Source organism: Mirounga leonina, unplaced genomic scaffold, assembly GCF_011800145.1.
Source record: "Mirounga leonina isolate KUSES-001 unplaced genomic scaffold, KU_Mleo_1.0 Mir_150, whole genome shotgun sequence".
Lineage (NCBI taxonomy): Eukaryota > Metazoa > Chordata > Mammalia > Carnivora > Phocidae > Mirounga > Mirounga leonina.
The window spans coordinates 7,127,108-7,141,410 of NW_023270374.1; the positions used below are offsets into that span (position 1 = coordinate 7,127,108).

General features: G+C 43.9%; 1 protein-coding gene and 1 pseudogene across 3 annotated transcripts in view; one reads left to right on the forward strand and one right to left on the reverse strand.

Moving 5' to 3' along the window:
- Positions 1–14,303, reverse strand: part of SEC23B (SEC23 homolog B, COPII coat complex component) — a 38,507-nt gene that overhangs the window by 3,458 nt on the left and 20,746 nt on the right. For all 3 annotated transcript variants that reach the window (XM_035005781.1, XM_035005779.1, XM_035005780.1), the window contains 8 exons: positions 14,094–14,183; positions 11,114–11,220; positions 9,565–9,718; positions 7,567–7,644; positions 4,470–4,631; positions 3,047–3,133; positions 661–816; positions 222–287 (listed from right to left, as the gene is read on the reverse strand). In XM_035005781.1, the coding sequence (XP_034861672.1) occupies positions 222–287; positions 661–816; positions 3,047–3,133; positions 4,470–4,631; positions 7,567–7,644; positions 9,565–9,718; positions 11,114–11,220; positions 14,094–14,183 (900 nt within the window). The remainder of the gene's footprint in view (positions 1–221; positions 288–660; positions 817–3,046; positions 3,134–4,469; positions 4,632–7,566; positions 7,645–9,564; positions 9,719–11,113; positions 11,221–14,093; positions 14,184–14,303) is intronic.
- LOC118011198 lies at positions 11,442–12,675 on the forward strand (annotated as a pseudogene).

Below are 14,303 nucleotides of genomic sequence, written 5' to 3' on the forward strand. Positions count from 1 at the left end.
TTCTGTCCTCTGGTCCGAATCTGTCATAGTAGGCTGTGTACTGCAGAAGAGGATCCACACGAGGCACCCCCTCCCATCTCAGCTATGGTACTGAAAGGTTTTTCTCCCCCCCAGCAAAATACCTGAGTTATTCTGTCTCTAAAGCCAAAACAGATCCATCTGGTAACTAGTTTTTCAAAAAGGAGCCTGGCCTCCTCCCCAGATACCTGACAATTTCTTACCTGTCCCCAGGCGTACAGGTTATTGTGTGTCTGAGATGGGTTCACTTTGGACAAAAGGAATCGAGCCTTTAAAAACACAAGAGATTTAAAGATTATAAGTGACATTAATATTGGTGTAGTAGGAAAAAAGTTTTTACCACATTTCCTTTTGTTAAATTAGCTTTTTTTTTTTTTAACACCACAAAGGTACCCATTTCATTAGTGTAAGCCAATGACTCTCCATTTATTAGGGTTCCTGAAGCATGAAGTGTTTTATTTTGGCAATCCTCTACCTTCTACATTAATGTATTATTACCACTCATTTAAGAAGTCATATTTGGAAGTTTGCCTGAATGTCAATTTATGTCACCACATAAAATATTAACCATGCTGTTTGGATATATAGCCATTTACATCATGAAACCACCAGAACACGAGAGCTGGAATACAGCTCACTCACCTGGCTGCCTCCGTGCTCCGTGTTAATGTAACGTGGCATGGGGAAGCGCGCTTGCAGAATCTCTTGGGCATCATCCAGTGGCGCTTGCAGGAGGTGCTTGAAGTTTTCATACTCAGGCATGTCCTGGTACCCAGCTTTACGCCACTGGGCTATGGTCTGCACCAAGATAAACCAACAACCAAAACCATTGTGGAAACACAGAAACAATAGTCTTCTCTGACACTCCTGACATTCTAATACTCCCACTACCACCCAGAACTTGTTTCCAGGGAAGAAGTCATGTCAAGAATGACAAGTTGCAGTGGGTAGCAAGGGGAGCTGGGTAGGACAAGTATGAGTAAGCAAAGAGATGCAGCCAGGACACCCCCACCTACACAGTTCTCCCAGAAACGTCAGAGCCATCAGTCACACCTCTTCCCTTTCTACCTGTACATACCAACCAGCTAAAAACACCCAGGGAACAGCTGTCCCAAGGAGCCACCTGGCCTTTCCATCTCCACTGCCATCACTGGGTCCAGCCGCCCATGTCCTTCCAGCTGGTAGGGAAAGGGATTTGTTGGCTTCCTACATGGAATCCATCCCCTCTTTCTCTTCCCTAGGGGCACACCTCTACGCCTAACTCCAGTGCCTAGTGTCACCCAGACTCATCCCCAACTCCCCTGGGCTCTGAGTTAGGATACTCTTGGTGGGGGAGAGAAAAGCTGCAAGAATCAATGCATGGGTGTTCATTAGGCAAGTAGAAGGCAATATACTACAGCATAGAAGGTAAACCAATCTCCCCACCTCAGCTGACACTGTGTCTCCCCCTCTTTTATCCCTATTGGCAACAGCTCTAGAAAATGCCTTGTGCACACATGAAATCAAGAAATATTCACTGACTGATTAATATAACTTTATAAATAACCTGACGTGCTTTCACGTGTTATTTAGGGGACACTAAGAAAGAAAACAGTGGAGGGGGAAATGGAGTAAGAGGATGTAACAAGTGATCGATGGGTTTTAAAAACAGAACTGTTAGTCTGATACCAGAAGAAGATTCTCTTTAGGTGCTTCCTTCTGCAGCCTGCTCTTCCCTTTTCAGAGTTTCCAGTAACATTTTTCAGGTCTTAATTTCTGACTGACTGGTGGCATAGAGGAAATGCCCATAAGCTCGTTTGGGTCCAAGAGTTCATCAGAACACCCACAACCAGCAGATATGGGGCTTTTGGAGAGTGAGAACCATGTCACTGTCTTTGTCTTTAGAAACCAACACTTGCATGCACACAGATGGTACTCAATAAATGTGTGAATGAACAGGATGGGGGTTGTGATCAGAAAGTCTTTAAGGGCTGAGCTGAAGGCATAGAAACCTACATCATGATTATTGCTCCTATAGGAACCAGTGGGAACGGCAGTTGGTCACCCAATGGGCAAGCGCCTAGCAGAGTGGGTGTTAATGCTGAAAAAAGTTAAAAACTGTAAAACGCATATTAGTATCAGAAAACTAATTCATCCTAAGTTATTAAGGGAATTCTGAAATACAATGTATACCTTTGCAGAACATTTGAAATCACATCTAACATATAGATAGACTAGGAAGTCAAGTCAATCACCAAAGCAATTTATTGAAGGTAAAGAATGGACAACAGTAGGAAAAGAATTTATCAATGAACATAATGCTCAGTTAAAGGATTTTCTTCAGAGGAGCCATTCCCTTTCTTAGGAAACCCCTCTGAGGAAGAAAGGGACTCCCCCCTGAAAGCCATCCACAGTCATCCTAGGGATCCACAGACCAGGGTAAGGGTCAGGGTGCCATGTTATTTCATCAAAGAAAAATTTCAGTCCCAAATTTATTGTTTTTGGTGGGTTTTTTTAAAGATTTTATTTATTTATTTGTCAGAGAGAGAGAGAGAAAGGAGAGAGAGCACAAACAGGGGGAGCAGGCAGAGGGAGAAGCAGGCTCCCTGCTGAGCAAGGAGCCCGATGCGGGACTCAATCCCAGGACCCTGGGGTCATGACCTGAGCCAAAGGCAGATGCTTAACCGACTGAGCCACCCAGGAGTCCCCAAACTTACTGTTTACTAATAACTCTACTGTAACTCCAAAAGGATAGCAGTGTGTGTCAAGGGTCGAATGAGGGAAAGTACAGTGACCTTGTCTTACAATTCGAAAAGCAGTAAGTTAGAGTGATTTAAAAGGACCACCTGAGATTTACTTACAGCAAATATAATTAAAATTACTAAATATACAAATACCCCAGGGACCTGAAAAAAAGATTTTACCGCTATACTCATTCTAATAAACAGCGGGTCTTCTAAGCCCAAATTATTCCAAATGTCACAAAAACCTAAATTAAGAAAAAGAAAGCCAAAACGATAGTAAGGAAAGAAATTAGTTATCTTCTTACCTCACCAAGATAAATGACAATTTGGAAGAAAGTATCCATCAGCAAAATTCTGTCAGCTAGAATGCTGCTGCTGTCCAAGAGTACTGGCTGAAGAAGAAGGGAGAGAGATGGCGTTGGTCTTCCCCCTGTGCCCCTGATGGCGACTGCTCCACCCCCCACCTGGGTGGTCTACACAACAGCTAGGAGGCTGCGTACGAATGGCACCTGGCACAACGGCTCTCTCCGTCTTTAAGGAAACTCCTGCTTTCTGCTCCCTGACCCAGAAGTTCTAAGTATCAACTCTGTATTAGAAAGAGGCTCCAAATAATCCCTCATCAACTGGGAAGAGAGATTAAGGACATCTTTTGCTCCAGGAACCAGAGATAATTCTAAACATTCTCAGTTTTGTGTTAGAAATGTATTTTATCTATTGGAGACACATCCTCTCAAATCTATTGCTGTAGTTGACTGAAAACAGCGATGCCTGTATGAAAAAGAAAAACTCGTAATAGGAGTTTTAAAAGTTTATTACAAAAATCCATTTATAATAATTTCTATTTCAATAATAAAAGTAATGTACTCATTAAGGAAAATTTGAAAATTTGTCCCCAGGTCCAACAAATATTCATCATTTATTTTCACTTAGTTTTTAATTCTTGTATGCTAAAAAATACACTATTTAGGAAAGTTTCTATTTTGATTTTTTTCATGTAATTTTATTTTTTTTAGTAATAGCTATACCCAGTGAGGGGCTTCAACTCACAACTCAGAGATTAAGAGTCCCATGCTCGGCCGACTGAGCTAGCCAGGTACTGCCCCCTTTCTAGAATAATTAAATTCGATGCTTGTATCTTTTTTCTTCTTTTTTTTTAATTTTTATTTTTAAGTAATCTCTAAGCCCAATGTGGGGCTCGAACTCATGACCCTAGGATAAAGGGTCGCCTGCTCTACCAACTGAGCCAGCCAGGTACCCCTTCATATAACATTTAGTATTTTATCACATTACATAAACTTTGTAAATATTTCTCAGATTACTTATTTTCCTACTATTAAACACTTGGATTGTTTTCTAATCTTCTGTTATAATAGTTCATTTTCCTATTTCTTTGAACAAAGCTTTTCCTATATGTAAGAGGATTTCCTTCAGGCACAAGACATGGAATTACTGGGCCAAAGTAACTGGGAAAAAAAAAAGTATCTACATATTTTTATAAGTTTTTTTAATATATAATCCTGCTTTCCACAGATAATAGCTTTCTTTATACGTCCTGTGACTTTCTCCTATGTGTATTTTTTAATACTCAGAATTAATGTTAAACTACTATAAAGACTCAAAGTTTTCTTTTTTTTTACAGCTTTGCTCTAAGAGTAAACTTGCTAGAAAAAAAAAACAACCTGTATTACATGATTCCAATTCTGACAAAAGCATTCACATAAACCTCACCTCTGGCGGCCCGTGGAATGAATAGGAGTACAGAATGGGCTGGATCATGATGAGGGACTGGGTTAGATCCTGTCGGGCAAAATGGTGTCTGTAATATGACGACTCGTCAGGACTGTTGTTAAACACTTGGAGAAATGGAGATCTTCTAAGATGGAACATGAACTGCATTTACAAAGAAAAAAAAAGAGACAAGTGCATACAGCTGTAACTTTCTTAGACACCCAGACAGCGAGCTTGCCTTAGGTCACTGAAAGAGAAGCTAGACTTTCAGACAAAGGCCTATGAGTTCCGGTAAGCAGAAAGTACAATGGTAGTACCAAGGCCTGGAGGAAGAGGGAAACGGGAAGCTGCTGTTTAATAAGTACAGTTTCAGTTTTGCAGGATAAAAAAGTTCTGGAGATCTGCTGCATAACAATGTGAATATACTGAAAACTACTGAACTGCACACTGAAAAATGGTTAAGAAGGTGTTTTTCACCACAATTATAAACATTATTTTTAAGAAAGGGGGAGGGGCCCTGTGGGTGTGTCAAAGCTTCCACAGGTAAGGGGAAAGGCAAAGAAGCATTTATTTCTGGAGTCACTGGGCCAGGGTGCAGACAGAATATCTGCTCTAGAGAGGCCACAGTGCCGTGAGGAAAAGGCCCACTCTGGGCAGCCACAATAAAAAGCTGTGAGCACGATACCAGAAAGTACTAGTAGGATGGGGTGGGGATGGAGGGGCAGCAGGAAGCTTCCCAAGCCACTGGGGTCTGAAAGATGTTCATGAAGAGGCCAGAGGGAGGGGACTCCAGCTGCAGTTACAGATGAGAGGCACTCAGGCTGGTGCACTGGCATCAGGGGTGGAGGGAAGACAGGGATAAGAGAGGAGCCTGGAGAGGTATGTTCTTTACCCTGAGATCAGAAGAGGCATGGCAGACTTTTAGCTCTCTCTAAAGAGGAGCCAATACTTAATAAATAAAAATAGAAATAAAAATAAAATAAAACGAGGCACCTGGGTTGCTCAATTGGTTAAGAGTCCAACTCGTTTCTTTTTTTTTTTTTTTAAGATTTTATTTATTTGACAGAGAGAGAGCACGCATGCAAAGGCAGGGGCAGCAGCAGAGGGAGAGGGAGCAGCAGAGGGAGAGGGAGAGGCAGGCTCCCTGCTGAGCAGGGAGCCTGTGCGGGGCTCGATCCCAGGACCCTGGGACCATGACCTGAGCTGAAGGCAGATGCTTAACTGACTGAGCCACCCAGGCGCCCCAAGGGTCCAACTCTTGATCTCAGCTTAGGTCTTGATCTCAAGGTCATGAGTTCAAGCCCCACGTTGGGATAAAGAGGCGCCAGAACATGAAAATGAGCTGCCTTGAGAAGTATAAAGCTTCCTGAGACTCCAAATATTGAACCATTGGTTCCTACATAATAATCATGGCTGATAATCAATACATCCTGTATGCAAGGCGCAAAGGACTTGAAAGAATGATTTAATTCTTCTAATATACCCACGAAGCAGGTTCTCTTACCACCTGTAGTTTATGGGTGAGCAAACTGAGGGGTAGGCAACTTGCCCAAGGCCACTCACACTGAGGGGCAGAACCGCTTTATTCTAGGCATCTGGCTCCAGAGACTGGGCGCTTGACCTCTAACCTAGATGCCTCGACGAAAGGAATCTTACAAACCACCCCATTCAGTGGTTTTCCAACTGTGCTCTTCGGTCTTAGCGGGTCCGCTGGGCCCAAGATGGGGGGCGGTGGAAGGTGCCCTGGCAGCAGCGGTGGTAAGGGTGGGCACAACCAGAGCAGCTGCAAGTCTGTCTGCTTATGTGCTGGCTTCTGAGGGGGTCCTCTCCAAGAAAGGGCTCCACAACCTCAAAGAGACTGCAAACCACTTCTCCAGACCCACTCCTTCCTTGTAAAGAGGACACCAACATCCATGGGGCTTCAGGGCCTCCTCCAGGGTCAGCAGGGGCAGAGCCAGCTCCAGAGCTGTGCTCGGACTCTGGCAGGACTGGGGTGCCCTCCGCAACACCGGACAGCCTCCGCTGCCCCAGCACAGGCCACAGGCGCAGGCGTCAGGGACCACAGAGCCCTGCCCTGGGCCAGGGGTCAGGTGAAGGGACCTCTAAGGCCCCCTTTCAACCCTGAGAGTTCAAGCTATACAAGTTCATGACTGAAACCTGTGTCCACTTTCCAAATTGAGTAATCAAAAGAATAGTTCCTACTAGGGTATGTGAGTGCTCACAAATTTATTTAAAAACGAAAGTGTGCTGCTTTCCACTTATTCCTCATTAAGGCATCTCCGAGGGAAGGGAAGAGTTGGCTCTGCTTCCGGTTCCGGGAAAGCCGCGCCCGTGAAGGGGCCACCTGAGAGTCGTGGGCCCCGCTGTGGAGTGGACCCACACCGACCAAGTGCCTGACGGGCGCCTGGGCCTGCGGGCAACACTCTCCGCCTCGGCTTGCCATCCTCACAACCACCCACCGAGCCCGGCTCTAGCTTCCTCATTTACAGATGAGGAAGGACGTCAGGAGAGATAAATACACAGATTCCTGACAGCGGTTTCATGCCGTGTCCACTCCTCTCCCCCCTTTCACTGTCCAACGGCTCCCGAATGCCTGGTTCGCGCACGATGTGGTCATTTACAGGAGCTCCTTACTGCTGATTCCCAGGTACGATCAGCACCGTCACTACACACATATCATTAAATATCTGTCATGATCTGTGGCCCCATTTTGTTATATTCACCTTCACAGGTGCTTCATTTTCTTGAGCAGCTGCTGAGGTAGCTGCCTACCCAGAACCTCTACAAATGAAGAGATTCTGCTGTGGTATTCAGCAACAATCCTATTTTGCTGGGGTTGCTGGGGAGCCGCTCTCTTTTCCTCCCTGCGTGTCATTTGTCTTCTGTAGGGCTGAGGCACTGTCTCGCACACAGACACAGTATCTGTCCTGAACTGAACAACCTTCATCACCTATAGATGGAGCCTCAAAACCCACCAAGTCTTCACTTTAGCCTGAGAGCGGAGAGTTTTATTCCTATAACAATTTATTTTTCGTATTTAAAAAATACAGTGCTCACTTCAGTAGCACATATACTAAAAAAAATACGTATTACTTACCTGAGGATACAGAGAGAAGGAATCTGATAACCTAAAAGACGTGGGGTCTTCTTTGTTATACTGTCCAAACTTCTGACACTGTTGAAAGAAAAGCAAAGAAGAAAAAAGTCAAGTCAGTGTCACCTGGAAAACACCTTGCAGTAGGAGAGCTACATTCCAGTCTCAACTCTGACTGATTGAGGGTCCCAGACCAACGCTTCTCCAGCATAGCCAGACAGACCCATCACCCAGGGCGCTGCTAAACAGATTCTGATTCTGCAGATCTGGAGAGATCCTGCATTTCTACCCAGCTCCCAGGAGATGCTGCCAGAGGACTGCTCTGACCAGTCAGTGGCTCAAGGAGCTGTCTTAGGTGCCTCTTCCGTAGGAAAAACTCCTAAGTCTGCAACACTACAGCTCAATTTTCTTCCTTTTTTCAAAGACAAGTTTCTGAACAACATTTTCTCTTCCACTTTTATTTCCTCTTTGTTTCACACATCTCCTCTGGCCACTAGACAACTGGACCCTCTGCCACTGAAAGAAAGCCCATCTCTGGCAGTTACCCTCTCTTACCAAGTCCAATGACCTGGTATGGCTCTCACCTTCCTGGACTCCCCAGCACCACAGGTCAAGTGGCTCCCCCAAAGTCTGTGAAATTCTCCTCCAGCCGCTAACATAGCACCTTCCTATTTCCCCTCTCCAACGGATCCTTCTCTGTCTTGAGATGCCCTTCATCTCCCTACGTCCTAACAGTGGGTTCCTCGGAGGCTAGGTCTTGGCCCCCTGCTCCCATCCTCACTGCTTCGGCTACAAGTAACAGGAAAGCCAGACTGATGTCAACCATATCCACTCCCCTACCCCGCCCCTGTCCAGTGCTGCCTCTAACCTGAGCTCCTGTAGGGACTTCCAACCAACTACAGGATAGCTTCCCTCGGACATACTTTCACAAGTTCATGAGTAAAGTAAGTTGAACTATTTATCACATTAAAAAAAAATTATGCCTCTCTCCACCCTTTCCCATCTTCCAGTTCTTTTACCTCTCCATCATCCTTGCAGTCACCCACACTCAAAACTTGTTAGTGTTAATTTTTTGGTTTTTGATTCCACCTAGTTTTAACAAGCTTTATCAATTCTTCTTTCAGCATACATTCTGATTCCAAACTTTCCCTCCCCTTCGACGGTCCTACCACCACCCTGGTCTCAGCTCTCGAGCCTCCAGAATCCTCCACTGTTCTCCCTATCAGTAGCCTTTCACCCTCCAGTCTATCTCATTTGGTAATGGTAAATGTAAACACAAGCATCATGCTGATGGCATGCCCCTGCATAAGAATCACACCTAAGCAGTGACTTAACTTTAAAATCAAGGCATTCCAATAGAATTGTTGAATCACTATTGTGCACCTGAAGCTAAAATTACATTGTATGTTAACCATACTTCAATAATAAAAATTAAAATAAATTCATAAATAAAATGAAGCTTTCTACAATTAAGCCACACCTTCACTACTTCCCACCAATCTGTGCTCCCATGGTCTCTTCAGTGTAAGCTGAAATGCACAGCCACGTCCCACAAGCTTGTTCATGCTTTCCCTGTTTAAATGACTATGTGGTTTCTCTCTCCTGATTAGACCCAGAATCACACACATCTCTACACTCACTGGGCAATGGACCCCTATTGCTAAAAAAAAATCTGTTGAACCTGGAAGGAAAATATAGAACCACAGACCCACAGGGACTCATCTAAATCAACCCTTACCATACACAGATTTGCATCCTTCTCTAAATGTCCTGTGCATGTTGTTTCTTTCCAATGCTAATGTTTCCCCCTCGCAGGGGGAAAATGCATGTGTAACACTTGTCTTATGTCACTCCCAGGACGTCCAATGTTAGGCATAAAGTAAGCAACACAAAGTGCTTGTTGGCTGACTGTATGAAGTGACAGGTGTATGTGCCAGAGTTCCCTTCTCAAATACACAGCAGAGATTATGCCTGAAGCTGGTGCCCCAGTTGCCAACTCACCAGTCGGATGAGCTGTCGGTCCAGCCACCGGAGCACATCGGGCCCCTCCTCTGACTCTGCGCGGAACACTCCCAGCCGAGCCATCAAGACTGCTGCGGCCTCCTGGTCAAATGCTGCTTCTATGTGCCTGAGCTGGCTCTGCGCATCTGCCCAACTGACAATTCCAGAATCAGTGCCACGCTTACATTCGGGAGAGACCAGAAAACCAGCTCTCCGTTAAGATAAAGAAACCTAAGTCCTGCTCCTTCATCTAAGGCGACATAGATTCAAACTGCAATTGTCAATAAGGAATCACAGGAGTTTTACATACATTTTCATTTACCCTCATGTGATCTCTGAAGGCTTTAAGAACAAAGGAAAAATTACAGAGAACTTCCCAATGTTCTACAAGATAGCACAAGAATAGATACCCAAAAGGTACCCAAGTCTTCAGTTCCTTCCTCTAGATCAATCTTGCAAAAATCTGTATGTTTACAAATTCACAAAATGACTTTCCACATCATATCCATGGTAGAAAGAACGAGCACATATACAAAAATTTTTTAGACAGATAAAGACACTATGAACAAAACTGAAAGACAACAGACAGACCAGGAACAGATATGAACAACAATAATCATATCCAAAAGACATAAAAAGTCCCTGCAAATCAATGAACAAGAAAAAGACATAGGTTTTACAAAATGGGCAAAGGCTATCACAGAAGAAATATACATGGCCAATAAACATGAAACGTGTTCAACCCATTAATAAACAGAAAAATACATTAAAAGTGGCAAACTGCTCTATATTGTCATGTTAAAGATCGATAATATTATTAATGAGAAAACGGACACTCTCCTTACACTATTGGGGAGAATACAAATTCACTTCTTAGAAGAGTAGTCTCGCGGGATACAAAATTCTACTTCTATGAAGCGGCAAGAAAGAAATACCCAATGCACACAAAGACCTAAACACATGAATGCAGCACTGCTGGAAGGAAGGTAGGATGTGAAATTCCTTTAAGAGAGGAGGGACACGTCCCATCCAAACCATGCAACGCGGTGCGGCCACTACAGGGAAGGAGCAGCTGGTACGTACTGACGTGGAAGATGTCCCTGACACGTACGGAGAAAAGCTTACAAACATGCCAACACAAGAAGCCACACATGCACATTATACACACTATGGTACAGAGCTCCATGGAAATGGGCCCGTGAAGCTACCCGTGCAGTAAGAGCATTTCACCTCTGGGGAGAGTGGGTAAAGAGACCGATTCTTTCTACATTTATGAGCTGCTGGAATCTTTTACAAGGAGGATGTATTTATGGGTTACTTATCTGATAATAACGAAAATTAATATTTTACAAAAAGAGGATTCTTCCAGGCAAGTGCCTGCAGGTCTAACTAGGTTGGCCAGCAAAGCCTCTTCCTCCTCCTCCTTCTCTGATCAAATGAGCCAGTCAGGATTGGTGAGAACCATTCAATGGAATTACAAAGATAAACTAACAGATGCTAAATGACCTCTTCAAAAGAAAAACATCCGGGCTCAACCGGGACTGCTTACTTTCTGGCAATGGTGGTCACGCGGATGCGTCTCTGGGTGCTGGAGTGTTGATACTGCGTGACAAACTGGACGGCACCTCTGCCTCCTTGGGGGACCGGGGCACTGTGCTGCAGGCAACAGGCCACACACCTGGTTACTGTTACAGGCACGACTCAAACACAAATGGTCACAGAGCCCACTGTGCTCTTCCTAAAAAGACTGACACAGTGGTGACAGCATGGTTCTTGACACATTCTAAATGGTACACTTAAAATCTGGGCATTTCACTGTACATGACTTTCACCTCAAAAAAAAAAAGGAGACCCCGTTCTCCCACTTCTGTGCGACCATGTTCGTTCCCTGTGGAGAGTAGGTCCCCGACCTCACAGGCTACACTTTCCTAATGCCAGCAGTATCTGTTGGAAATGTTGGCCAGCTTGCAATGGATTTGATTATTTCTACACTAAATATGTGTAAGATTGGTTACTTCTATGATTGCCTTGTGCCGATGGTTAGAAACAATCCATATCCAACTGCAGAAGAAAATTCAACAGAACTCAGTATAAATGCTGAAATATATTCATTGCCTTCAAAGAAGCTAGTGGCTCTTCAGTTAAGATCCATTTTTATTAAGTATAAATCAAAGCCATTCTGTGAAAAACTGCTTTCCTGGGTGAAAAGTAGTAACTGTGCCAAAGTTATTGTTCTTTCAAGCAGTCATTCATATCACCGTAATGATCTACAGCTTCGCAGTACTCCCTTCAGATACCTACTCACACCTTTTGTGCAAAAAAGTGTTCAAACTGGGTGCCTGGGTGGCTCAGTCGGTTAAGCGACTGCCTTCGACTCAGGTCATGATCCTGGAGCCCCGGGATCGAGTCCCGCATCGGGCTCCCTGCTTGGCGGGGAGTCTGCTTCTCCCTCTGACCCTCCCCCCTCTCATGCTCTCTGTCTCTCATTCTCTCTCTCTCAAATAAATAAATAAAATCTTTAAAAAAAAAAAAAAAAGTGTTCAAACTAAAATAATGAGCCTTAACTGGGAAGAAATGGAAAAAAGCCCATGCATTCCTAAAATAGATGATTCTCAGTTTTGTATTCGTATTCCTGGAGGAGGTATCACAAAAACACTCTATGATGAAGGCTGTTCTAAAGAAATCCCAATGGTGGTTCTGCTGAAATTTCAGAAGGTTTCAGAAGGAGACAATATCCCAGATGCATTAGGTCTTGTTGAGTATCTTAACGGATGGCTTCAGATAATCAAACCATGTTTACAGTGTGATGACCCCACAGCATCTGCCTTGAAGTGGAAAATGCCAAGTTCGTGGAGATTACTCTTTGGTAGTGGTCTTCCCCCTGTGCTTTTTTGATCTTTTTTCAGTTTTATACCTTATGTCCCAAGACACTTATTACCAACACAACTGTTAAACAACTATATAAAAAGTTATATTATCTGCGAATGTATTAGAAAATAAATCTTTACTTTTCACAAAAAAATCTCAAAGAAAATGGATTAACAAAAAGTTCTTTTGCCATGCTTTTCACTGTATTCAACAAATGTAAATTTTATACAATAAAATATTTCCTAAGTAAAAAAAAAAAAAAAAAGGAACCATATCCAGATTAAATTTTTTTTTTTTTTTTAAGACTTTATTTATTTGCGAGAGAGACAATGAGAGACAGAGAGCATGAGAGGGAGGAGGGTCAGAGGGAGAAGCAGACTCCCTGCCGAGCAGGGAGCCTGATGCGGGACTCGATCCCAGGACTCCAGGATCATGACCTGAGCCGAAGGCAGTCGCTTAACCAACTGAGCCACCCAGGCGCCCGGAACCATATCCAGATTAATACTAAATTCAAGTAAATGATATGCATGCTAAAGTGTTTAGAGATGAAAGACATTGATGAGTGTAATTTGTTTTAAAATGCATCAAACATGGGGCGCCTGGGTGGCTCAGTCGTTAAGCGTCTGCCTTCGGCTCTGGTCATGATCCCAGGGTCCTGGGATCAAGCCCCGCATCGGGCTCCCTGCTCAGTGGGAGGCCTGCTTCTCCCTCTCCCACACCCCTGCTTGTGTTCTCTCTTGCTGTGTCTCTCTCTGTCAAATAAATAAAATCTTTAAAAAAATAAAAATAAAATAAAATGCATCAAAAGTAAGGGGCACCTGGGTGGCTCAATCGGTTAAGCATCTGACTCCTGATTTCAGCTCAGGTCATGATCTCAGGGTCATGAGATCGAGCCCCATGTGGGGCTCTGTGCTGGGCATGGAGCCTGCTTGGGATTCTCTCTCTCCCTTTCCCTCTGCCCCTCCCTCACACCCCCTCTCTTTCGAAAAGAAAAAAAGGCAGCAAAAAGATTAATTGATGGATAAATAGATATGTGGCAAAGCAAAGTAAATACAGTAAAATGTTAACTACAGAATCTGAGTGGTAGATGTACAACCATTCACTGTAAAATTCTTTTCACTTTTCTGTAAATTAGAATTTTTTAAGGGGCGACTGTTGCTCAGTTGTTAAGCATCTGCCTTCGGCTCAGGTCATGATCCCAGGGTCCTGGGATCGAGCCCCGCATCAGGCTCCCTGCTCGGCGGGAAGCCTGCTTCTCCCTCTCCCACTCCCCCTGCTTGTGTTCCCTCTCTCGCTATGTCTCTCTCTGTCAAATAAATAAAATAAATAAAATCTTTAAAAAAAAAAAAGAATTTTTTAAAATAGAATACTGGGGAAAAAACTGACACACTAAAAAATTCACAAACATTATGATGGCTGGTAAAAGCCATTCACCTTCTGATGAGCTTATCAGTCCAACAATTTAAGCTGTGAAAGCAATACGCTGTCTGACTCTGACCAAACCCTAAAAGGAGAAAAAAGATCACGCTGGACTGGTATCAGGCAAACACAAGGCCAAAGTAGCATCAGTATGCACAGAAAGAAGCCAGAGGCCACCGGTCTGTAATAAATCAGAAAACACAACACTGAGACATGAAGACTCATGAAGAAATCCAACTCACCTGATTGACTACTTCAAAGTAGATGCCAAGCGTAGATGTGGGATCCAGGCCACAGATTTTCCACTGACTCGAGCCACCAACACCAAGTTCCTAGGGGTGAGAAGAGGAATTAAAACAAAAAAAACAAAGAAGCTATTCCTGTGGTTAACCACTGATGAAAAGTACTGACTCTGAGAATGGTAGGCTACTTAGAAGATCTCATTCCAAATG